We start from the raw sequence: 26270 nt of genomic DNA, 5'->3' as shown, positions 1-26270 counted from the left end.
TAACTCAAGTGAACCTGTACAGGTCTTATCATTTGAGCTCTGACAAGAGCTTAAGCCATAACCGTACTTCAATGTAGCCTTCTTTGGAAAACTCTTTGCTAAATTAATGCCAAAAGCAATAGGGACATTCCAAGGGTCTTGATCTGTTTTTGAAAAACAAAGATACAAAGAATCAATGAAACATGAAGACTGGGAGGAGGTGTTCTTCAAATAAGACAAATTGAGGTTATATTTCAGTTGAATCTAAACATATTTCATGGGCTTCTCTGGCTGGTTTTAGATAGCTGGAGGTTGCTTTCAAGTGGTAACTTGCTCTTTTCCCCCCTGAAATTACCAGTTAGCATCGAACACTGGGCTCATTATATATAACAAGGTTTCTTCAAATTGCCCTGTATGTATTCTACATTTGAGGGGTATCTTGGTCAAAATTCTGTAACATGGATTGAAGTAAAATGATAAGGGTTCTATTTCCAGTTAGAGAAAACAAATTTTGCCATTTTCAAGTTGTGTTTGGATAAGTCCAAGAGAAAATACACTTTCAGGTCATTATATATTCAATTCAAATAGGTCTATCACTTTAATAAATCACAAGGAAGAATTACAATAGTAAATGAATGCTATGAACTTAGGGCTTCCTGGATGGCTCAGCGATAAAGAATGCCTGCAATGCAGGAGATGTGGGTTCAATCCCTGGGTGGGGAAGATCCCCTGGAGGAGGGAATGGCAACCCACTCCAGTATTCCTGCCTGAAAAACCTCAAGGACAGAGGGGCCTGGTGGGCTACAGTCCAAAGGGTGGAAAAGAATGGGACACAACTGAACAACTAAGCAGAGCAGAGCTATAAGCATGCATAATTAACATGTCAAATCAAGTAAGTTGTGACTTTCTATAAAGAAACCCAATGCCAATGAGATTTTAAAACAATGTTTCTTCTAAATATTATTCTTTTTTATGCAACCAGATCTGTGTCATCAATTTGCTGGATAATATGTTCTATCTGCTGTGGCAGATTAAAAACTGGATCTAATTGTTTCTTAGCAACTACAGATGCTTTAAAATCCTTTGGCTACAGCTTTTATGATATAGGTCATTGGTTTCACAATTTTAAGAGTACAGATGCTCAAGTCAATGTTTCATGAAGCTTAATTCTAAGTTTGTTATGATTCACAGCCTCAATTCAGAGTTCTAGAAATTCTGAGTTGCTATAATTCCAAATTCTGAAAGGTTAGCTCATTGCAGGTCTTACTGGAATAATGCTAGATTATAAAATTTGTCATCCAATGAAACACACAAAAGAAAGGTGATTTTTCAGATAGATACCAATTTAAAGAATCAGTTGTAGCCTTATTCAATGCCAAAGTGTCACTTAGTCTCTCTAGACTTCTTTATTGATTTAGACATTTGGTTTTACATGCTGTCAGTGGTAAACTGTCCATCTTCATTTGTTTCCTTACAAGAACAGTGATAAGCTACAAAACAGAGGTGGCTTCTGTTTTCATTACTTACCTAGGTTTTGCCACATGCTGAAAATTTCACAACCCATTGTTACCCGCATGTCACCATATCTGAAATAGAACAAAAATCAAACCTGACACAAAGACTCCAGAAAAAAGAAGTTATCTGTGTCTTTTTAGGATACAATCTATCATCCTGAATTAAAAGACAACATGTTCTTAATTGAAAATGTTTAATGTACACATCTTTTACTGAGGTATAACTGATATAATATCATATTGCCTTTAGGTATACATCATAACAATTTGAATATTTGTATATATTGCAAAATTGTCACCACAGTAAGTCCAGTTAATATCTATACCATAACTAGTTACAGTGTTTTTCCTTTTGATGAAAACTTTCAAGATGCACTTTCAAATATGCAATGCAGTATTATTAACTGGAATCACTGTGTTGTATGTACATTACATGCCCATGACATTCATTTTATAACTGGAAATTTTTACAATGTATTAATACATGTCTTGATGCCTCTAATTCAAATTCACATATTAACCCTTGAGTGAAACATTTGTCTCATAATTTTTGGCTCCTATTTTTGAATCCTGAAAGACTGAGGACAAAGATTTCTAAATAAGCTCAAAATAGTGAAATTCCCAGAAAAGCTGCTTGTTGTCCTCTTGGTCATTGCCCCTCCACTTTGATTTCTAGTTATGGAGATCAAATTTATGAATCACTCGAACTGAAATACTTTTTAAAAGGCACAACATTTGATTTGCCTCTTATTCTTACCCAATTATACACTGGTACTTACTTTTCTAATACCTTTTTCTTTTTGGAAGGTGTAAACATCTCTAACTGCAGACACAACTGGTTTATAAAAATGACCGCAAGGTAAAAGTAGGAATCCCAGATCTAAAATGAGAATGACATATTTAAATACTATGGGGTTACAAAAATATTTACAGGCAAAGTGACAAGATACCTTGGATTTGCTTCAAAAATGGTAAGTGGATGGGGGGAGAGTTGCAATAAGATGGGCCATGAGTTGATAGTAGCTGTCCCTGGGTATGGGTACACGAGGGATTCATCATACTATTCTCTTTACTTTTATACATCTGTGAAATTTCCTATAACAAAGATGCAAACTAACTAACTAGATACTATTTTTATATTGCTGTATCCCAAGTTTCATGGGCTCTCTGGTATATGCTAAGTGGTAGATACTTCATTTCTCTCATAACATGTCTGTGTGTCTCCAAGGAGGCTGAGGCATAAGCTGGATAACTTTATTTCAGTGTGATTTCAGTTTGGAACCCCTTTTAATGTAGGACTCAAAAAAAAGAAAAAAAAGAAAGATACATATTTTTTGGATATGCTAATCGATTTAAATTCAGAGAGTATATAAAAATTCCCCACCCAGACAAATCTTCTAAGTTCTCTTATACCAAAAACGCATTAGAAAGAGATCAAAATAAAATTTCCAGAAATAAATGTAACCAAAAACATGGAGGACATAGGGAAAGAAACGACTTTTCTATTGACATCATGTAAAATTAAAGATTAATATGAGAAACATTATAAAGAATTAATATATTTTATACATAAAGAGTATTCACAAATAAAAAAGAATATAAAACTCTAAGTAAAATGATGAACAAAAGAACAGATACCTCACAAAACATGAATTTTAGTCAGTAACTAATAACTAGTTAATTATTAATAACCAATTAATGACTAGTGAGAAATGTGGGCTTCCCCTTGGCTCAGATGGTAAAGAATATGCCTGCAATACAAGAGACCTGGGTTGGGAAAGTCCCCTGGAGAAGGAAATGGCAACCCACTCCAGTATCCTTCCCTGGAAAATCCCATAGACAGAGGAACCTGGCAGGCTACAGTCCATGGGGTGGCAAAGAGTCAGACATGACTGAGTGACTTTACTTCATCTCAGTGAGAAATGTAAATAAAGCAAAAAATTGTTCCCCTTATCAAATTGCCCCCCAAAATGGTCTCCTCTAGTACTGGTGTACACCTAGGCAATCAAATATAATTGTTACAACCTTTAACTGAACATTTTCATTTATAAATATTTATCCAAAGAAACAATTAGGAATATAAGTCAAATTTTATTTTGTAAGAGTAATTTATGAGAATAAAACAGTAGAAACAAACTGAATATTAAAAAGTAATGTGATTATGAAATTTTGATATTTTATTATAAAGTATAAAGACATTTATTATGCAACCATTAAAATTCCACACTGGTTTCTATTATACTTTTTGTATTTTCTAGTTCTCTGATAAGGAAATTTTATTGAATGTTTAGTATAAAAGATGTTATTTTTAAAAGAATGGGAAATTAAGATGTCGAAAACATAAAACACCACTAAGAAGGGAAACCAGGATAGGCACTGCCCATTTTTATTTACCATTTTTCATTCTCTATTTAAAAAAATGGTATACTGAGAATTCTTAGAGACCCAGGCATATCATATTACATTACAAACTTACAGAGAGATCTGCCCTAAAGAATCTTACTAATTTTTCATTTTTTTTCTTTTCACTAGTTCATTCTAACATATAAGAAGATAGAGATCTAAAGGAACTAACCAGTTTACTTTGTAAATATGCTCTTTACATAAACTCTATTTTAAAAGATGCTTTAAAACCTTATATACTAAGTTCTTTTTGTCTTGCAGGGGATCAAAAAGAAAAAGAATTAAAATTTATAGTAACAGTAAAGAACATTCTTTCCTCTTAAGCACTATGATTTCGACCAGGTTGATGAACATAGTTATAGACCTAACTTATCCACAAATAGAATGAAGAACTCCTAACATTATTCATAATTGAAATTAATATGCTCCAAGATTAATTTGAGGTAGCCAGAATAACTTTATTTTCTTATTACTTAGACAAAGAAAATTAATGAGGAAATTTCTTGAGGGACAATGTAAAACCTTTTAACTCAAGCAAGATAGTCATCTAAATGGATACTGACCTTGTAATCAAAGTTTTCATTTAAGAAGTTCTTCCGAAGTGCATCTGACAGGTACAGAACTGTTGTAATAATGACGCTAGTGATAAAAAAGAATACATTTTAAGTTGAAAACTTCACATTAGTGAAAACCATTTATTAGGCAAGAATAAAGTAATTAAGACAAAAGAAAATCTCTTCAGTAAGCCTGTGGAACAATATTAGATAATTCATATTGAAATAAAAAAAGAGGACACCTAGGAAAAAAAGTGAAAGAATCTATCACTGAAATAATACGCAGAAAAATCTATAAATTCATATGACCCAGAATAATATTGTCTTGATGTTTTACAATTTTTTAATTTCTAAACAAAGTGAAAAATTTTTAATAAATTTACAATAGTCTATATTTTATTAACATGGAAGAAAGTATAAAAACTTATAAAATACAGCAAAAGAGAGAGAGCCCAAAGATGAAATGGGCAGGCTAAAGCAATAGATTATATTGAGTATGTATTTGACCGTCTTCTCTCTGCTCTCCCCTGTTTAAGGTGTTAGCGGGCATGTAAGAGCTATGGGAGTCAGATTGCCTCTCCATGGTGACAAGATTGCCACTAAAGAAACTGTTACAGACTGTGAAATTGTCTATATCCTAGTACTAAGCTGTGTGAAACTGACAGTGTTACTGCAGTTTAGAGAAGGGCATCTCTGCGCTGGAGAATTAGGGAAAGCCTGTCAGAGGGGCCATATACAGTCATCTGTATCTTGCTAGCGAGATTAACAAAGGATTTAGTAAGCATCCTTGGTCAACTCTTGAGTTAAGCAATTTGTTCAAAATCAGCTCCTTTTTACGGCTACAAGAGCATATGTTCAAAACTGAATGCAACTCCAATTGGCTCATTTAACGTCAGATAACAGCATTTATTGAAACAAGATAGGTCACTCCCCAAACCACCGGAAACGAAGCACCAATTTATAAATGACTGATATTTAAAATCTCTTTGGCCTTTCCTAAGATGCATGCATAAGGAAGTGCTTGTGATGTGATGAGGCCCTAGTTCTCATTACAGGACTTGTAACTAAAGGATGTAACTGTATGACCCTAGGTAAAATAACATGAAACAAAACAAAAGACCTCATCAACCTCTCACCTTGGTTATCCTACTGGTAAAATAGAGATTAAAAGAATATTTACTCATTAGAAGAATATTTATAGTTTTTTAAGAACATAAGTATTCATTATTGCAATCTGTTGGAAAAGTCACTATTATAGTCTCCCTGTGGGGCAGGAGAGGACTAACGAGGCTAAGGAATAGATGGTTGAATATGGAAGCTCAAGTTAACAACTTATTGACAGAGATTATTAATACATCTTTTGTCACCTGTTATTGACTGGAGATGTTTCAGCATTCACTTACATAACAAATTGCTGGCCACAGGCATTAGTTTCTGCCAAAACCCCTGGTCAATAATGTGTTAAGAAGAAGAAAGAGAAGAGAGCCACCATTTTCTTGGGTACTTGCTCTACCATGAACCAGCACTGTGTTACATTCATGTGCCTTTTAATATGTCATCTACACCTTCCAATGAATCATCCTATGAAAGTCAAGCATAAGTAAAGCCTATGAGATTGAGAAGTCCTATGGTTTCTTCTATCGCCCAAATGGCAGATATCAACAGTGAATTCCACATCAAAGAGACAAAGCACATATATCAAAACAGTATAAAGTGACAACTGTCCATAGACACTGATGAAATCCATGCTGGTAACTGATTGAGTTTCTAAAGTAGTTCATTCAAATCTTGCTATATAAAACTGAAGCTTAATTATCAGAAAATGGAACACTATCAGGCAAGGAAGGGGCTCTCTGTCCAGCACCTATTGCACTGTTGGGCTTCTAAGTTTAAAGAAGAAAACCTTGCATCCCTAACAAGTGTTTTCCTTCAATAGTCAGTGAAGCATACACAGAACCATGATACCTGAGTTTCACATCAAAACCATCTTCTGGCCCGCAACTTTAGCTTGGACTGTTGTTCAGAAACAGTAACCTCTAGTGTTAGTAAAACATGACATATCTGAGATTTGGGTTATTGGGCCCAATGCCGTGGAAAGGAGCCAACAAACTCAATCTTCCAAGTGAGATGATTCCTTGCCAAAGACTACTCATTTGTAATTTATATGCTAGATCCCAAACACATGAACAAAATCCATGGCTTCTTGAACAGCGCTTGCTGGTAAACAACAAGGAGTCTCTCTGGCTTTATGAAGGACCTGTGAGCCTCAAGCTGACTGCTTACTGGAATCACTGGGGAGCTTTAAAAAACACAGATGTCTGGGTCACAGCCCAGAGCTGTAATAATCGGACTAGGGTGCAGTGGGGACCCCAGGATCAGTAAAGCTCCTAGGGGATTCCTATGTATACCCAGAGCTGAGAACCACCGCTCTAGACAAACCTTTTTAAAAGTTAGACAAACTTCCATGGGTGCCTGGTGATCAGTTAAGATGTAGATCATGATTCAGCAGGCTTGGGATAGGGCTAAAAGTTCTGCATTTCTTACAAGCTCCTGGAAATGTTCACACTGTTGATTCACAATCCAACTTTTGAAGAGCAAGGCTCTGGAGAGGTCCAAGTCAGAAACACATTCCAAACAACATTGCTTCACATTCTCCTGCCTTCGAGAATTTTAGGCCCATGACTACTGTGGCTCTTTAACAAGACATGCATCCTTGCTCTACACTGAACATCTCATCCTCTTACCAAGGGTGCTTTATCATCAGGCATAAGAAGTACAGGGCGCAGGCCTTTTCAGGGGCTTTGGAAAGTACTGCGTATGTTTGTTAGTTGCTCAGTCATGTTCGACTCTGTGCAACCCCATGGATTGTAGCCTGCCAGACTTCTCTGTCCATGAGATTTTCCAGGTAAGAATACTGCAGTGGGTTGCCATTTCCTTCCCCAGGGGATCTTCCTGACCCAGGGATCGAACCTGGGTCTCTTGCATTGCAGAAGATTCTTTACCGTCTCAATCACCGGAGAAGCCTGGCAATTTATTACATAGGCAATACTTTAAAAAACAAAATGTAAAAACTGTCTTTTCATTTTGGCATGCGGCAGGTGGTATGATGAAGGATAAGACTTTCAAAAATATGACTTCCCAGGGCTAAAAAGATCTTAAAATGACTATTTCAATTGCTTTTCATTTATGCTTATAATATTCAGCCCAAGTCACAGAGGCAGCTCCCAGAGCTTTTTATGCCTCAGCACTAAGACAGTTTCCTGGCATACAGGCCCTCAATCAGCTAAAAAGGCACATATATATTATGGCTCTTTCACTGTGGTGGAAACCTGTAGTGTTTAAGGATTTTTCTTTACTTGTTCTAATTTACCCAAGACTATGTAGCTCCCTTTGGTTTTATTCTTTTACTCATGACTCAGTTTCTGAATATGTGGACTTTGCAAATCTCAGGGCTCCAATTCAATAGCCAAGAAAGGTTTGCAATCTGTTACTACAAATGGTCAAAATACTGGTGTCTGCCATAGGAATGCAAGCATAAGGATCACTTTTGACAACCCTAATCTATGGCACAGCATGATAAATGTATACATAAAAGAGAAACTAGCAGACAGGAAATCAAAGCTCTTTCTTCAAGTTTTCCAGCTGCCACCTCATTTCTGGCATTTAGAAAGTATTTTTACGCAATGCCATCCCCCCTAGAGAAACCTCATCGTATAAACTGTCCTTTTGAAAACTACTCTAACCTGATAATCTGCTCAAGCAAAAGCCCATCTCCATAAATTATAAATGGACTGAATATTTTGGATTCCAATATCCGGTTTTTAGATAAACTGGGCATCAATAAGGTTAATGTTTGTGCACTGAAAAAACTAAGGAGATCTAAACTTGGAGGATGACAAATTCCCTATAAGCTGGAGGGTTAAGAGGGCAGATCAAAATCCTGGACAGCCATCGGGGGAAACTGACCTAAGCTGCTGCTGCTAAGTTGCTTCAGTCATGTCCGACTCTGTGCGACCCCACCCATGGCAGCCCACCAGGCTCCGCCATCCATGGGATTCTCCAGGCAAGAGTACTGGAGTGGGTCGCCATTGCTTTCTCCATGACCGAAGCTAGTGGTCCTCAAATGTCAGTACATGAGTTCCACCTGAAAGATACATAAGGCTTTAGGGTCTCACCAGAGGCTATGGCTTGGTGAGATCACGCCAGGGCTCAGCCACATGATTCTGATGCATATGATCACGCATTGTGAGGTCTGGGGTTAGAGATGGAAAAGAAGATAGATGAGGGTTGGAACTTGGTGAGCAATGACATTTGGGAAATTTGTCTATGGTAAATACTGCATCACCAAAGGCCTAGCCCAGTAAGTGTTTGCTGAATGACTGCAGTTTCAAACCAGTATTTAAATCTATGGTTTGTGATAATTATTTGCTGTACTAGATATTTCTTTCTTTGTTTAATATATAAATTTATGTATTTTAATTAGAGGTTAATTACTTTACAATATTGTATTGGTTTTGCCATACATCAACATGAATCTGCCACAGGTATACACATGTTCCCCATCCTGAACCCCCCTCCCTCCTCCCTCCCCGTACCATCCCTCTGGGTCATCCCAGTGCACCAGCCCCAAGCATCCAGCATCATGCATCGAACCTGGACTGGTAACTCATTTCATATATGATATTATACATGTTTCAATGCCATTCTCCCAAATCATCCTACCCTCTCCCTCTCCCACAGAGTTCAAAGACTGTACTAGATATTTCTAAAACGTAAGCCTTGTAGAACTTTTTATACTTTTCTATAGCTATTTTTTTTAAATAAACTTCTTCTAAGAATAGTTTTAGGTTTACAGGATTATTGCAAAGATAATACAGAGAGTTCCTGTACACGTCATACCCAGTTTCCCTTACTATTAACATCTATTATTGGTATGGCACATTTATCACTGTAAAGGAACCAATACTGTTTCTATACATATTTTGAAGAAGAGACTGAGATTAAGACAGGCAAAGCTGATGGAGAAAGCCACTCCAAGTGGAGGTCACAGAATAAGCCAAAACAGGAAGGCAGGAAAAGAAATGACTCTGCTTTTAGTCAAGGAGGTATGCAGTGCAGGTGAGGTCAAAAGAATCAACAAGGATTGAAATGGAAGGATTTTTAGAAATTCCATGACCTTCTCCTCTGGGCAGTATTGCTATAAAATCACTCATGTGGCAACAGCCTCAGTTTTTGTTTGTTTGTTTGGCCTACTAGGCTTAAATCCTAATGAATTCTTGCCTTTCCTCATGTATTCATTCTACCAACTCCTCACACCTCACCAGGAGATGCAGGCAATTCTTTTGTAAATACTTGCTATAACTCTGGAAGTATGGCACATTTCTCTTAGTAATATAGTTTTTGGTAAAAATCACTATCCTCCCCCATACCACCCCCCCACAGTAAAGTATTTAAAGATAATGACCCTAATAGAAAAACCCCACAAAAAACAATAGTAATTATTTTTCAATGGGTCTTCAACAGATGATGAGCTTCCCTGGTGGCTCAGATGATAAAGAATCTTCCTGCAAGGCAGGAGACCCTGGCTCAATCCCTGGGTTGGGAAGAACATCTGGAGAAGGGAATGGTTACCTTTTCCAGTATTCTTGCCTGGAAGATTCCATGGACAGAGGAGCCTGGCAGACCTCAGGCTTCCCTGGTGGCTCAAATGGTAAAGAATTTGCCTGCAATGCAGGCAATCTGGTTCAATCCCCAGGTGGGGAAGATCCCCTGGAAAAGGGAATGGTAACCCCCTTCAGTATTCTTGCTTGGAAAATTCCATGGATAGAGGAGCCTGAAGGGCTGCAGTCCACAGGGTTGAAAAGAATTGGTCATGACTAAGCAACTAACACTTTCAGTTTTTCACTTTCAACAGATCATCTGCTCTAACATAAAACTTTTTGCATAGTCCATGTCACATACTTTGTCTTCCTTCCTGTTACAACGGATCAACACTCCTAGGTAAAGCCAAGCTTCCTGGTGGGTACTTTATCAGTGCTATCCTAGGTGTGGTGAGCTTCCTTCATTGAGAAAGTCTCACCACAAAAACCAATGTCAACGGAGCTAAACTGTATGCTTACGCAGCTGACCTAATTTCCAGTGCAAGTTGACAGCGGACAGCGCTACCTTCAGGAAAGGTGTTCTCAGACAGGCACAATGAAAAATCCTGTACTTGATCCCACCCCTACTGGCTTACCCAAGGACACTGTTTCTTCACTTAGGCCTGTTTTCTTTAGCACTATCAATATTTCTTTTTCCTGTGCCCTTCCTATCTGTAAACCAACATGCATAATATTCCATATTCAGAAATGAATCTTAGCGTTCATATCTCCTTCCAGATATAGCCACATTTCTCTGCTCCTTCTTACAGCAAAATCTTCTAAAGAGCTGATAATTATTGCTTTCATTTTTTCAATTCCCATCTGCTCTCGAATTCACTCTGTTAAGACTTTCATCTTTATCATTCCACTGAAACAGCACTTGTCAAGGTCACCAGTATCTGCATCCCACTGCCAAAACCCAGGGATAGTTGTCAGTCTTCATCCTCCAACCTCCCTAAACACCTTCCTTTATGAAATAGCTTCCTCATATGGTTGATATTATGCCCTTCTGGTTCTCATCTTACATCATAGGCTACTCCTCTTCCATCTCTGTTGCTGGTGGCTTCCAAACATCTTGACCTTGGAAGATGTTGGGCATGTTGCAGGGCCCAGTCTTAAGGAGGCTTCTCTTTTCAATCTGTACTTTCCTCTAGAGTGCTCTCATTCAGTTTGATGACTTCAAATACTACCCAATGCCAAGGACCTCAAATGCATTAGCATGTCGCTAGTCTTAACTTCTCTGAGCTCCATACAAGCATGTCCAGCCTCTTCTCTTACATCTCCACTTGGGTATCTAACAGCATCTCAAATTTCTGCTCAATCAAGGATCCCTCACCTCTCCCATTCCTCTCTCAGTATCTTCCATTTAAGTGAATGTTAATACCATTTGTCCTTCTGTTGAGGCCACAATTCTAAGAGCCATTTTCAAACTTTTTTCTCTCCTGCCCACATCCAGCCATCTCCAAGTCTTGTCATCTCTGTTTTCAAACAGGGGCTCTGTATCAACCCAGGGAGGTGGGATGGGGAGGAAGATGGGAGGGAATTTCAAAAGGGAGGGGATATATGTATAACTATGGCTGATTCATGTTGAGGTTTGACAGAAAACAACAAAATTCTGTAAAGCAATTATCCTTCAATAAAAAAAACAAATAAAAAATTAAAAAAAATTGATCTTCCCACTACCTTCATTGCAATCCACCTGTTCAACTCATCATCTTCTCTTACCCAGATTGCTGTTATTAAGCTCCTAACTGGTCTTTCCTGGTTTCTCTCCTGTCTCTTTACCCCCTAATATCTGGACCTTGTCTTCTTCCAACTTCATTTTTACTGGTTCCTTCCCTCCTCGCATTTCCTCCACACAGTCTTCCAGATCCTTGAATGTGCCATCTTCACTCTGACCACAGGGCCTGTGTGTATGCTATTCCTGCTGATAAGAAGTCTTCCTTTGCTGTCTACCTATTAACTCCTGCTACAGATTTCAGCTCAAGTTTCACTTCTTCATAAAAACTCCTCCTATTCCAGTCTAGAGCAAAGTTCCTTTCACAGCTCCCCTCTCAGAACTGTGCTTTTTATCATGATGACATTTATTTTACAGATTAGGCACTAGAAAATATTTACTGAATGAAGGAGTCAATGAAGGAATGGATGACCTTCCCTAAGACTCTCTGATTCCATAAATCACTTATTTGCTATATATATCTCATTTGAACATATACTGGTAAAGGTAATAATCAGCTAAACACTTCAGTGTTTTGTAGGAAAACACACACACACATACACAAAAGTAAATGTTTGAAGCCAACATGCAGAGAAGATAAACAAAATAAGGGTCTGAAATTTTAACTGCAGGGCTAGGGAATTTTTACTTTCCTCACTAAGCAAATCTTGAAAATATGTATAAAGCTGTGACTTTATTTTTGTACTGTATTTTGCAATGTGTATGGAAGAGGGTGGAGAGAAGCCTGTCTCAAAGTGCCCTGTATTTTTGGTACTCAATTTTCATCTTCCTTATGTTCCTTTTTTCTCAGATTGAGCAGTTGTCCTCATGTGAAACATCTACCAAGAATTTACAGTGGCCAGGCACAATTAAGCTTTGCAGGCAAGCAGAAGTCAGCTTTCTTATCCTTGGGAAATTTAGCCTGAACACACAATGTGAGACATTCAGGTAGAAAAAAACAAAAGACCATACTAACAGCCAGGTATTTATAAGTCATAGCTTTTGGTAGGACTTCACATAATGCAGAGAAGCTACAGGATTTGGGACAGCACAGTTTAAAGATAGCATTTAATTGACTTGAAAACACTGGAAGAAAGGACCAACATATAGAAGAACACGTACTTTGTGGGATGGGCTATTCAATTGAGTTCAAGCCTAGGCAATGGTGACTTCTGGGCCAGTTACCATCAATTTGACATGTATCAAGCATACAAGTGGGTAGTAAAAGTGGAAGTTTAGGTGTAAATGCCTCTTTGAGGGGCACTTCTCAAATATTTTTCTAAGAAAGTTAGTGTCATGGAAGAAAAGGTGGTCCACTTCAGGGACCTAGATCTAGCTTCTGAAACTTGCTTCTATACAATTTAACAAAGTAAAACCTTTTAATTTCTGGTGTGGGCTCTGTAACATATTTAAAATATCTTTCAGAGATTTATTTCTCTATCAATACTATTGATGTTTATATTTTTTTTAACAGATAAGACACAAACAGCTGAAGGTTTATTTTTGAACTTTCAGTTCAGTTCAATTCAGTCGCTCAGTCATGTCCAACTTTTTGCAAGCCCACGGACTGCAGCATGCCAGGCCCCTCCCTGTCCATCACCATCTCCTGGAGTTCACTCAAACTCATGTCCATTAGTCGATGATGCTATCCAACCATCTCATCCTCTGTCATCCCCTTCTCCTCCCGCCTTCAATCTTTTCCAGCATCAGGGTCTTTTCAAATGAGTCAGTTCGTCATATCAGGTGGCCAAAATACTGGCGTTTCAGCATCAGCATCAATCCTTCCAATGAATATTCAGGACTGATTTCCTTTAGGATAGACGGGTTGGATCTCCTTGCATTCCAAGGGACTCTCAAGAGTCTTCACCAACACCACAGTTTAAAGCATCAATTCTTCAGTGCTCAGCTTTATAGTCCAACTCTCACATCCATACATGACCACTGGAAAAACCATTATCACACAAGAAAGATCCCACATGCTTCCAAGGTTTGAATGGGAAATGACTATGACAGTTAAATGAGGGGAGGAGAGGAAAGTGAACAGCAGAAATCAGGGGGTCTATTCCAACTTGGCAGGTGGTTCACAGGCTGTGGAGTCCTGTCTGTGAATTAGGTTGGATATACCACAGCCGGACATCACCAGGGGAAAAGGAGTGCCAGATTCCTATCAGCACTGACTTGGGTGTCAATGGAATGATGGTACTGCATTCAGCAAAGTCTTACGACCTTTTTCTTAGGTTTGTTATGGGACTAATCTTTGGTTTAAACACATTACAGAGCTCACCTCTAACAGAACCATGCTCCTATTTAGCTAACATGGAAATCTTGAACATTATAACTTTACTCAAAAACAGAATCTGACTTCTAAGTCTGCTCCCCACTCACATGACCATAAAGTCTTGCCAGGTGTAGTAGAGATTTTTAGGTGGCGACAGAGTGAGATGGCGTTTCCTATCATAAGCCACATGATTGTCATGGTTTTCAGAAGCTCAACCACCACGCTTGTACAAAAGGAACAAAATGTTAAATTCACTTTCAGTTTGAATGTCTGCCACTGGAAATTCTAATTCAAGTCAAAATGTCCCTCTGCACACAGGGCAGGCAGGATGACCAAATAATGATGCTGTATGATGATGGCAACAGCACAGACCCCTTCCCTGTGCTGGCTCCCTGGGCCACTCAACACCCTCTCCAGGTACCCAGCATATTTGCTATTTGGTAATGAGGCCAGAAGCATGACCAGTGGTTCCCACTTAAACCTGCAGCATCTGGACATCCAAATGAAGAGAGATTCGATTCTACTCACAGATATCAAGCTAGATATGCTAAACTCTAAAGAGAGCTATTTCAGGATTCTCAATTAGTCTTCAAAATGGAAAAGCTGTTTCTGTACTTATGTAAAATATAATATGCCATATTATACAATTTGTTACTTCACAAAGTTTTTAACACAGCATTTAACACCTCCTCGTCTCTAAATGTGTACTGCAGCAGAAGCCACATTAGGCATCTCTAATCAACATCAAACCCTATCTTCCTGGGGCTATTACCTTCATCATATTTGGGTACCAGGGGAGGACAAATGGTGTTTCTGACCCATGAACAGATACCTGAAGAATCCAACCTTCACCCTGAGCATGAGGGTTTAGGGGATGGGAGAAGAGGAGGAAGGAGACGCAAGCAAATGTGGGCTGGAAGGAAAGGATGCTTATGAAATAGGATAAATTATAAGTGTGGAGATAAAGATCAAGCCACTTTCTTAAAAACAAACAAACAACAACACAAAAACCCCCACTTCATCTTCATTTCAAATCCTGAGATAATAGAGGCCAAAAGTGTGAGAGCAGATAAACCCATGACGCTGTGCCCTCCAGGAATAGCTCCTGGACTAGAAGCCCTTCTGACCATCCCTTACTCTCCTTTCCTGGTTCCTACGCATTCAACTATTGACCTCAGATCATTTTACTTTTTCCCCCCAATATGCTTAATATAAGCTAATTTTGTCCACATCAGTAACTCCCCAGATGTCTGTATCTCTTCCTGAACTTCCTTCAGAGCACTATTTTCAGCCTTCTGTTGGTCATATCACTCAGGTGTGTAAAAGGAACTTCAATCTTCACCTGCCTAACTCAGGGATCCTATCTTATTCCCAGTGCTCAGCACATGGGAGATGCTGAACATATTCTCTGAGTTAAAATGAGTTAAGAAAGATCAGAAATGACTCAAGGGTTCAGAAACAAAGCTGGTATTAAATAACCTATGGTACATCTAGTCAATGGAATATTATACAGCTACAAAAGAAAAAGAAACCATAAATGAATGAGGCACTTTCTACATATTGATTTGGAAAGATTGCCAGGATTTTATGTAAAAGAAAGATTTGCAGGACAGTTCATTTATTCTGCTATCTGCTAAGCTCTGCATAAATGAACAGTGGAAGGACATGCAAGAAACAAATAAAAGTGGTTATTGCAGGCTGGGAGTAGGGGTAAAGTAGGTGGGAGAGGGACTTCTCAAGGCATACTCTGTTGTACTGTTTGATTTTTGAGCTATGTTAACATACTACCTATTTAAAACAAATAGTAATGATTAGGAAAACCAAGCAAGCAAGAAACAAACAAAACAAGTGAGACAAGTTAACTCAGAAGCAAAGAAAAAGAACTCCAAGATTTGGAGGTTTCAAATTTGAGATAAAGGTGACTGTATCATTTCATATTCTCCTCTTCCCATATTCAATGAGTTGCAATTATCATCAATGTAAATGTCTTACTTGTTAGCCACCAAGCGCATGACAGTCCAGTCCTTTGGAAACATCTCTGGGCGTATCAATATTCGGAACACAGTAAATATCTGCAGCAGGAAATCCTTGGGTAAGGAGGAAAGAGACCATTTTACTGAGTTATTGTAATTGTTCGCACATGCACACACACACACACACACACACAGAGCTATTGTTACCATTTCTAAAGCACTTACAGAGAAAGGAGCCATACTCAATACTTTTACCCAGGAGAAAAAATCATCTCCTTTCCCATTCTCAGTGCCCAGTTGATTTGCTACCCTTCCCAAACCTTCCTCCTCCTTTCTCTTTCTCATGCATAGTGGAAATGACGCTTTGTTTTTCTCCACAAGCTGTAAACACTTAGGTTTGAGAAATAAAACAGAAAACTACTAACAGATTAGCAGGGAAATGTATTTTCTTTCTTCTATTATAGTGTCCTAAACTTCAGAACTTTTCAGTTCAAGAGAACTGCAAAGGGTCTTAGTTCAATTATGCTTTCCTTTAAGTGGGTGTTAGAATTTAGAAAGCTATGCTCATTGAAAAGCATCTTAGGCAAAAACCTATATTTCTTAAAGGGCATTCTAAAAATGCAGGATTAATGGGATGCATGCAGCTTATAGAATCTGAAGGTCGTAAGCAGAATAAATAGAGAGAGGGATATGTATGAAGCTGAGCCCAGTGACAAGTCCTTAGAAACTAAGAGTACGTCAAGGTATTCTTCACAAAGATGCCATACTAGGGGCACTGGTATTTATGGAGATGGTATCTTTAAGCCGAGCACCTGGAAACACTCTTGACAAAAAGCTATTGTCAGGCATAGAAATATCATTTCTTAAAATGTTTTAAGAAGCAGACCCACAGTGCTGGAGCACATTATTCTTAATAAGAACTCAAGAAGCTAACACCCTGCAGGTAGTGAATGAAATGGAGCTTGCCCTACTCAAAAAAGAGACAGGCTCAATCTAATTATGATTTAGATTTGTTCACTAGAAAACTTAAAGGTAGTTTTGTAACTTAATTGCTGCTAGGAAAACATACTTCACAATTTCACTGAAGGTAACAGTATGGTATTGTTCAGAAAAACATCCCAAATATAAGACTTTTATTTATCAAACCTAACAACAAACACATTAGGTTAAACATGTAAGCCACTTGAAATTAAGATTATCAGTCACCCATACCATCAGTAGACAGAAAGATCCTAAAAAGCTAGAAACACGTGGGAGCTGTGTGTGTGTATTTACATATTCTAACAGCTTTGATCAAACCCATAAATATTTTGACAAGGATTTAATTTAGCTTCTTTGGCATCAGCACACATACACTGATGTGTAATCCATGCTATGTGGAAACATGCCCACTAGGTCATCTGTCTTTAAATGGTGAGACAGACCCTTCCTGTGTTGGCAGAATCACCACAGACAGTTTCCCAAACGTATTCTCCTTCAGGTCAGATAATTTTGGGCAACTCCCATCCTAGCCCTCCGTTGGGATAGGGGGTCATTAACACACCAAGACTGTGAGAAGCTCTTTTTAACGCACTTCTAACACTTTTTTCAGTTTTCCTGTTGATTCTTCTGTGTTTTGCAGACATGAACACATATAACCCTTGAAAAACTGTTTGCATTTACCTTTCAAAGTGTTATACTTCACTTTAGTTTTCTGTCTTGATGTATTTGCTCAGATAGATATTTAAGAAAAAATCCTGAAGGTGGGGAGTCACTTATTTTTCATAGTTTACAAGTACTTTCATTGGGAGAATGAAATGGCAGCCCACTCCAGTATTCTTGCCTGGAGAATCCCAAGGACTGAGGATTCAGGTGGGCTATTGTCCATAGGGTTGCAAGGAGTCAGATAGTACTGAAGCAACTTAGCACACGTGTGTGTGTGTGTGTGTGTGTGTGTGTGTGCACGCGCGCGCGCGCGTGCATGCATGCTACCATTTCCCTCTCTAGTGGATCTTCCAGACCCAGGGATCGAATCCACATCTCTTGTTACATCTCCTGTATTGGCAGGTGGGATCTTCACCACTGCAGGTTCTAAAATGCTGATGTTTCATCTTTTCTCCTCTAATCATCAAACAGAATTGGAAATTGGAGGCAGCACCCCCTCACAGTAGGCAATAGGAGAGAGGGATGTCTGTTGCACAGAGGGAAAAAAAAAATGACTGAAAGATTGGCTACAGGAGGCAAGATATCTATCTTCAGGGCTAGCAATGTTGACTGCTGTTTTGTAGTGCAGGGGACAAGAGCAAAGTTATTCCAGGTGTAGGACTGGCGACATACAACCTGTTTCTGTACCATCTCATTTTCCTATTCCCATTTAGCTCATAAAATAAAAGGCATGGCAGCAAAGGGCCTTGGGTCATGCCTACAGACTGACATCAACCTTTATTTCCCTGAAGAAAACCTCTCACTATCTCAAGTAGCTTTCTAAGCTTCATCTACCTTTGTGGAACCAAACACATTCATTTGTAGAAATCTTATAATGAAAAATAAAAGAATATTATACTGAGATCAGAAAATCTAGATTTAAATCCTGCCTCTGTCATTAACAAACTCAATGACCTAGATAATTTATTTAACCTCTCTGGAACTGAGCTCTGAGGCTTTATAATGCGAGGGGTTGGGCTTTCCTGGTGACTCAGATGGTGAAATGGAGAAGGAAACGGCAACCCACTTCAGTATTCTTGCCTAGATAAGCCGGTGGACAGGGGAGCCTGGTGGGCTGTTGTACATGGGGTTGCACAGGGTTGGACATGACTGAAGCGACTCAGCATGCATTCAGTGGAGAAGGAAATGGCAGCCCACTCCAGTGTTTTTGCCTGGAGAATCCCAGGGACGGTGGAGCCTGGTGGGCTGCTGTCTATGGGGTCGCACAGAGTCAGACACGACTGAAGTGACTTAGCAGCAGCAGCAGATGGTAAAAAAAAAATCTGCCTGCAATACATGACCCAGGTTCAATCCCTGGATTGGGAAGATCCTCTGGAGAAGGGAATGGCTACCCACTCTAGTATTCTTGTTTAGAGAATTCCATGGACAGAGGAGCCTAGTAGACAACAGTCCATGGAGTCTCAAAGAGTCAGACATGACTGAGTGACTGACACTTTAAAGTCTCTTGTAGTTAGAAGAGACTAAAAATAATTAACATGGTCACTCATCTATTCATGCAGTATGTAAAACTTTTTAATATTTCTAAACTGTAGGTTAATGTTTCAGTAGATGATAACACAAGCACATTCCACTGTGGTACTTACACGGGTTCAGCAAGTATTCTTGTCAACTGCCTTGTCACAGGTTACATTTCAAACTCAGTTCCAATATTTTAAAGCACCAAGACCTGAATGTGAGGCTCAACATCCCATCCCTCCCCAAACGCAAGAGTATTTCCTTGTCTGTTCTAAGGACTTTTCACTAAACAAGAATGTCTGCACAGATAAGTGAAATTATTTTTGCACATATGAACAATAAGTAACAGATTCTTTTTAAAATTTAAAAAAAGAACACTGTTGCAATCATACTCTGGTTTGGATAGCACATAGAAATAAGTGTTTCATATGCCATTATTTTAAAACTGGCAGCCTGGCAGCAGTTTTTTTGTTTGTTTGTTAACTTCAAATAGCACAACATAGTTATTTAATTGCATTACTGGTTATTATTCAAATAAGGGATCACAATTTTTTAAAAAATAGGGAGGTGTTATTTCACAGCAATACATTTTTTTTGTGTGTGTGCAGTGCAAGAGGTTCAAAGAAGAATGTTCAGCTGAAAACTTTCACAAACAATAAAAAGTCTCACATTCAAATAGAAAAGAAAGTCCAATTGCTATGGTGTTAGATAATCATTAACATTTATTCATTCATAAATATTGGGTGCTTTAATATGTGCTAGGCACTGTAAAAGAGGCTGGGGACACCTAGTGGGATAAAATATATTCTTTCATTTATTCATGCAAGAATATTTACACAGTACCTGCAACAGGCCACACAATAACGAGTTAGCTGAATGTGACCTCCGCCTTCCTCAAACTCAGTTTTGTGGGAGAGATGAGTGCTCATCTATTTAAGGATGTGCTACAAATTAGGATAAATCTGTGGGCCAGCTATTTCACTGCTTCCCTGATAGCTCAGATGGTAGACGACAGTCCATGGAGTCTCAGAGTCAGACAAGTCTGAGTGACTAACACTTTAAAGTCTCTTGTAGTTGGAAGAGACTAAAATAATTAGTATGATCATTAATTGCAGTGACCATGCTGCAGGTCACTACAATTGACCTGCACTGCAGACGTGCAATGTGAAAAACCAGGTTCAATCCCTGGGTCAGGAAGATCCCCTAGAGAAGGAAATGGCCTCACTCCAGTATTCTTGCCTGGAAAATCCCATGGGTGGAGGAGCTTGGCGGGCTACAGTCCATGGGGTCCCAAAGAGTCTAACAGGACTAAGGGACTAACACTCACTTTCACAGGTATTTCACACCAAGGGAAGGGCACCTCCCAGCCCCAGAGGCAAGACAGAACACAGGCTCACCCAGGCTGCAGAAGGGAGCGCTCAGAAATGGGGCGGGAGGTGGATCAGTTCAGTTCAGTTGCTCAGTCGTGTCTGACTCTTTGCAACCCCATGGACTGCAGCACACCAGACCTCCCTGTCCATCACCAACTGCTGGAGTTCACTCAAACTCAGGTCCATTAAGTTGGTGATGCCATCCAACCATCTCATCCTCTGTCGTTCCCTTCTCCTCCCTCCTTCAATCTTTCCCAGCATCAGGGTCTTTTCTAATGAGTCTGTTCTTCATATCAGGCGGACAAAGTATTGGAGTTTCAGCTGCAGCATCAGACCTTCCAATGAATATTCAGGACTGATTTCCTTTAGGATAGACGGGTTGGATCTCATTGCTGTGCAAGGGACTCTCAAGAGTCTTCACCAACACTACAGTTCAAAAGCATCAATTCTTCGGTGCTCAGCTTTCTTCACAGTCCAACTCTCACATCCACACATGACCACTGGAAAAACCATAGCTTTGGCTAGATGGACCTTTGTTGGCAAAGGAACGTCTCTGCTTTTTAATATGTTGTCTAGGTTGGTCATAACTTTTCTTCCAAGGAGCAAGCGTCTTTTAATTTCATGGCTGCAGTCCCCATCTGCAGTGATTCTGGAGCCCCCCAAAAGAAAATCTGTCACTGTTTCCCCAGTTTCCCCATCTATCTGCCATGAAGTGATAGGGCCAGGTGCCATGATCTTAGTTTTCTGAATGTTGAGTTTTAAGCCAACTTTTTCACTCTCCTCTTTCACTTTCATCAGGAGGCTCTATAGTTCTTTGTTTTCTGCCATAAGGGTGGTGTCATCTGCATATCTGAGGTTATTGATATTTCTCCTGGCTATCTTGATTCCAGCTTGTGCTTCATCCAGTCCAGCGTTTCTCATGATGTACTCTGTCTATAAGTTAAGTAAGCACAGTAACAATATATAGCCTTGATGTACTCCTTTCCCAGTTTTGAACCAATCCATTATTCCATGTCCGATTCTAACTATTGCTCTTTGACCTGCATACAGATTTCTCAGGAGGCAGGTCAGGTGGTCTGATATTCCTATCTCTTTCAGAATTTTCCACAGTTTATTGTGATCCACAGAGTCAAAGGCTTTGGCATAGTCAATAAAGCAGAAGAAGATGATTTTCTGGAACTGTTTTGCTTTTTCAATGATCCAACGGATGTTGGCAATTTGATCTCTGCTTCCTCTCCCTTTTTAAAATCTAGCTTGAGCATCTGGAAGTTCACGGTTCACATACTGTTGAAGCCTGGCTTGGAGAATTTTGAGCATTACTTACTAGAGTGTGAGATAAGTGCAATTGTGTGGTAATTTGAACATTCTTTGGCATTACCTTTCTTTGGGATTGGAATGAAAACTGACCTTTTCCAGTCCTATGGCCACTGCTGAGTTTTCCAAATTTGCTGGCATATTGAGTACAACACTTTTACAGCATCATCTTTCAGGATTTGAAATAGCTCAACTGGAATTCTATCACCTCCACTAGTTTTGTTCATAGTGATGCTTCCTAAGGCCTACTTGACTTTGCATTCCAGGATGTCTGGCGCTAGGTGAGTGATCACACCATCGTTGATTATCTGGGTCCCTGTATAGTTCTTCTGTGTATTCTTGCTACCTTTTATTAATATCTTCTGCTTCTGTTAGGTCCATACCATTTCCATCCTTTATTGAGCCCATCTTTGCATGAAAAGTTCCCTCGATATTTCTAATTTTCTTGAAGAGATATCTAGTCTTTCCCATTCCATTATTTTCTTCTATTTCTTTGCATTGATCACTGAGGAAGGCTTTCTTATCTCTCCTTGCTATTCTTTGGAACTCTGCAATCAAATGGGTATATCTTTCCTTTTCTCCTTTACCTGTTGCTTCTCTTCTTTTCATAGCTATTTGTAAGCCCTCCTCTGATAATCATTTTGCCTTTTTTGCATTTCTTTTTCTTGGGGATTATCTTGATCCCTACCTCCCGTACAATGTTCCAAACCTCCTCCATCCATAGTTCTTTAGGCACTCTATCAGATCTAATCCCTTGAATGAATCTACTTGTCACTTCCACTGTATAGTCATAAGAGATTTGACTTAGATCTCTCATTAGATCTGAATGGTCTGGTGGTTTTCCCTACTTTCTTCAATTTAAGTCTGAATTTGGCAATAAGGAGTTCATGATCTGAGCCACAGTCAGCTCCCAGCCTTGTTTTTGCTGACTATATAGAGCTTCTCCATCTTTGGCTGCAAAGAATATGATTAATCTGATTTCAGTATTGATTATCTGATAATGTCCATGCATAGAGTCTTCTCTTGTGTTGTTGGAAGAGGGTGTTTGCTATATCCAGTGCGTTCTCTTGGCAAAAGTCTGTTAGCCTTTGCCCTGCTTCATTCTGTACTCCAAGACCAAATTAGTCTGTTACTCCAGATATTTCCTGACTTCGTACTTTTGCATACCAGTCCCCTATAATGAAAAGGACATCTTTTTTGGTGTTAGTTCTAGAAGGTCTTGTAGGTCTTCATAGAACCATTCAACTTCAGCTTCTTCAGCATTATTGGTCAGGGCATAGACTTGGATTACTGTGTTATTGAATGGTTTGTCCTGGAAACGAACAGAGATCATTCTGTCGTTTCTGAGATTGCATCCAATTACTGCATTTTGGACTCTTTTGTTGACTATGATGGCTACTCCATTTCTTCTAAGGAATTCTCGCCCACAGTAGTAGATATAATGGTAGGTGGGTAGGGATACATAAAAGATGGACAGATAGATAAACAAGAAGATAACAATAACTATGGACCAAAGATAAATAAGCAAATAAAAAGACAAATGAATCTCCTACCTTTTCCCTGGTAAACAGTTTGGAAATTCACCCTGAGGACAATGTAGAGACACTGAGGGACTTTATACATACATGTAAGAAGATCACACTCCTGTTTCACAAAGATTTTCTGACTACAATATACAACACAATGTTTTGTGTTTAAATATAGGATGGTATCAGAACAGCACAAGATAGAAATCAGTTGCATATGAAACAGAATTGGTGAGACACAGAAGGAGGCCTTTGGAGATCATGAAACCTCAGTTAAGAAATCTGGGGGAAAAGGCCTCTTGAGGTACTGGACAGCCTGGGACACTGTCTCCTCATGTAAATGGGACAGAGCCTTCTAGGTACACATTGCTGACAAAGGTCCATATAGTGGAAGCTATGGCTTTTCCAGTAGTCACATATGGATGTGAGAGCTGGACCATAAAGAAGGCTGAGCACTGAAGAACTGATGCTTTTGAAACGTGGTTCTGGAGAAGACTCTTGAAAGTCCCTTGGACAGAAGGGAGATCAAACCAGTCAATCCTAAAGGAAATCAACCCTGAATATTCACTGGAAGGACTGATGCTGAAGCTCCAATGCTTTGGCCACCTCTTGCAAAGAGCCGACTCATTGGAAAAGACCCGACTCATCGGAAAAGACCCTGATGCTGGGAAAGACTGAAGGCAAAAGGAGAAAAGGGTGGGAGAGGATAAGATGGTTAGATAGCATCATCGACTCAATGGAAATGAATTTGAGTAATTTCTCTCCAGAAGACAGTGAAGGACATGGGAGCCCGGTGCACTGCTGTCCGTGGGCTAACAGGGTTAGACACAACTCAACGCCTGAACAATAACAACATGATTCAGACTATAGTCAAATGTTATTTTAAAAATCTGCCACAAATTTCAAACATGTGACACCATTGATTCAGGGTATGAACTCAATTAAAGAGTGTTAATCAAAATTATCACATTGAAATTTATATCCTTACAATTTACTAAGTAGATTATGCAAAACTAACTTCCAAATGGTCCTCAATCTTCAAGAACTATAGAATTTTTTTTGTAATAAAATAAAGACTATAAGTTGAAATAACTTCATGGAAAAAGATGGCTTCTGAAGCAATCAGACATTCATTATGAGGGTTGATTCACTCAATAAAGATTTAATGCTTAGGACACAGAGTCCTTACTCTCAGAGAGCTCATATTCATCAAGAATACAAGAAAACAAATGCACATGTTCTCACAGAGAGGGACTGTGGTCTGTGAAGCCTTCATTTTTAAAAAGTGACATCTGGGGCTTCCCTGGTGGCTCAGTGGTAAAGAATCTAGCTGCCAGTGCAGGAGACGTAGGTTTGATCCCTGACTCGGGAAGATCCCACATGCTGCAGAGCAACTAAGCCCATGTGCCGCAACTGTTCAGCGTATGCTCTAGAACCCTGGAACTACAACTACTGAGCCCGCAATGCCCTAGAGCCCGTGCTCCTTAACAAGAGATGCCACTGCAATGAGAAGCCCTGACACCGCAGCTGGAGAGGCGCCCCCGCTCACTGCAACGAGAGAAAAAGCCCACACAGCAATGAGGACCCAGCACACCATAAAATAAGATTTTTTAAAAAATGACTCCTGAGCCAGATTTAAAGCAGGAGGTGAAACAGCAATTTAAAATCATCTATACAGTTTGTGAGGAATATACAAGTAATCACAGTAATCGTAAGTGACAGGAATGAAAGGTGTTTGGAAAGGGATGGAGGACAGTGAGGGTGGAAGGAAGATTGAGAATAAGGAAGACGATGAAGAGACTGGGTTTTGTCCTGCAGATAATGTTAAGGCCTCAGAGTTTTACAGATGGCTTGAGACTTGATCAGATATGACTGTTGGAAGCTGCTGCTGCTGCTAAGTCGCTTCAGTCATGTCCGACTCTTTGTGACCCCACAGAGGGCAGCTCACCAGGCTCCTCCACCCATGGGATTTTCCAGGCAAGAGTACTGGAGTGGGGTGCCATTGCCTTCTCCTGTTGGAAGCTAGTGGGCTAAAATAAAAGAGACAATGAAAGGTAATAATAATGCTTTATCTAACTTTCAGAACATGTATACTCTCAAGCTTAGGGCAAGATCCTCACAGCTCCATATAAAAAGTCATAATCAACAAAAAACAGGAGTTTTACTACTCTATATACATGAAATGTCAGGGATATGGACAAAACTTTAGCCCCCAGTAGAAGGTGGGTGTATTACAAAGGATGGGTTATAATAAAACATTACTGACTACAGAAGAAGGAAAAGAACTCTAATCACTGCTTAGTTTTTGCTTTTGTTCATTTCAATAATGGCAGATTCCAGAGAAGGAAAGAAATGATACAGAGGACCAGCATCGTGGGCCACACTCCTGCACACTTCAGCTGACCATGACTCACACACAAGGGCCTGAAGACCAGGGAGAAGAAACAGCCTACTGTTCACGATGCTAGCAGTGACGCCAATGGTCACTCTGCAGACACCCAAATTCTCCAAGCAAGAATGGAGTCCAAACACTAGAGGCTTAGCAGATACTCGAGAACGACATACTTTCAACAATCTTTTTGATTTAGACTCACGGGGAACAGCTAGGCCAAATCTCTCTTTGAATTGATAAGAAGAAAAAAAAAATATTGAACAACCAAAACATAATTTGAAAATCTCAGTATATAATTTGTCAGCACCAAATATGATTTAGAATGTGTATATCCCATGATCCAACAGTTCAAATTCCAGAAATTCATTCTACAACAATAAGGGCACAAGTCCATGGAGATCTATGTCTTGACATTAAGATACACATGGCAGGATTCCTTCTTTATATTAATA

At 39.3% G+C, this 26270-nt stretch overlaps 1 protein-coding gene across 3 annotated transcripts in view; it reads right to left on the bottom strand.

Annotated features, from left to right (window-relative positions):
• The window catches only part of DOCK4 (dedicator of cytokinesis 4), a 468492-nt gene that overhangs the window by 79581 nt on the left and 362641 nt on the right, over nucleotides 1–26270 (bottom strand). For all 3 annotated transcript variants that reach the window (XM_040260165.1, XM_040260167.1, XM_040260166.1), the window contains exons 27-30: nucleotides 16077–16171; nucleotides 4460–4535; nucleotides 2273–2373; nucleotides 1507–1565 (exon numbers count right to left, since the gene is read on the bottom strand). In XM_040260165.1, the coding sequence (XP_040116099.1) occupies nucleotides 1507–1565; nucleotides 2273–2373; nucleotides 4460–4535; nucleotides 16077–16171 (331 nt within the window). The remainder of the gene's footprint in view (nucleotides 1–1506; nucleotides 1566–2272; nucleotides 2374–4459; nucleotides 4536–16076; nucleotides 16172–26270) is intronic.

Source organism: Oryx dammah, unplaced genomic scaffold, assembly GCF_014754425.2.
Source record: "Oryx dammah isolate SB20612 unplaced genomic scaffold, SCBI_Odam_1.1 HiC_scaffold_18, whole genome shotgun sequence".
Lineage (NCBI taxonomy): Eukaryota > Metazoa > Chordata > Mammalia > Artiodactyla > Bovidae > Oryx > Oryx dammah.
Note: the sequence above shows the minus strand (reverse complement) of the source record. Positions and strands in the feature narration are given on the sequence as shown.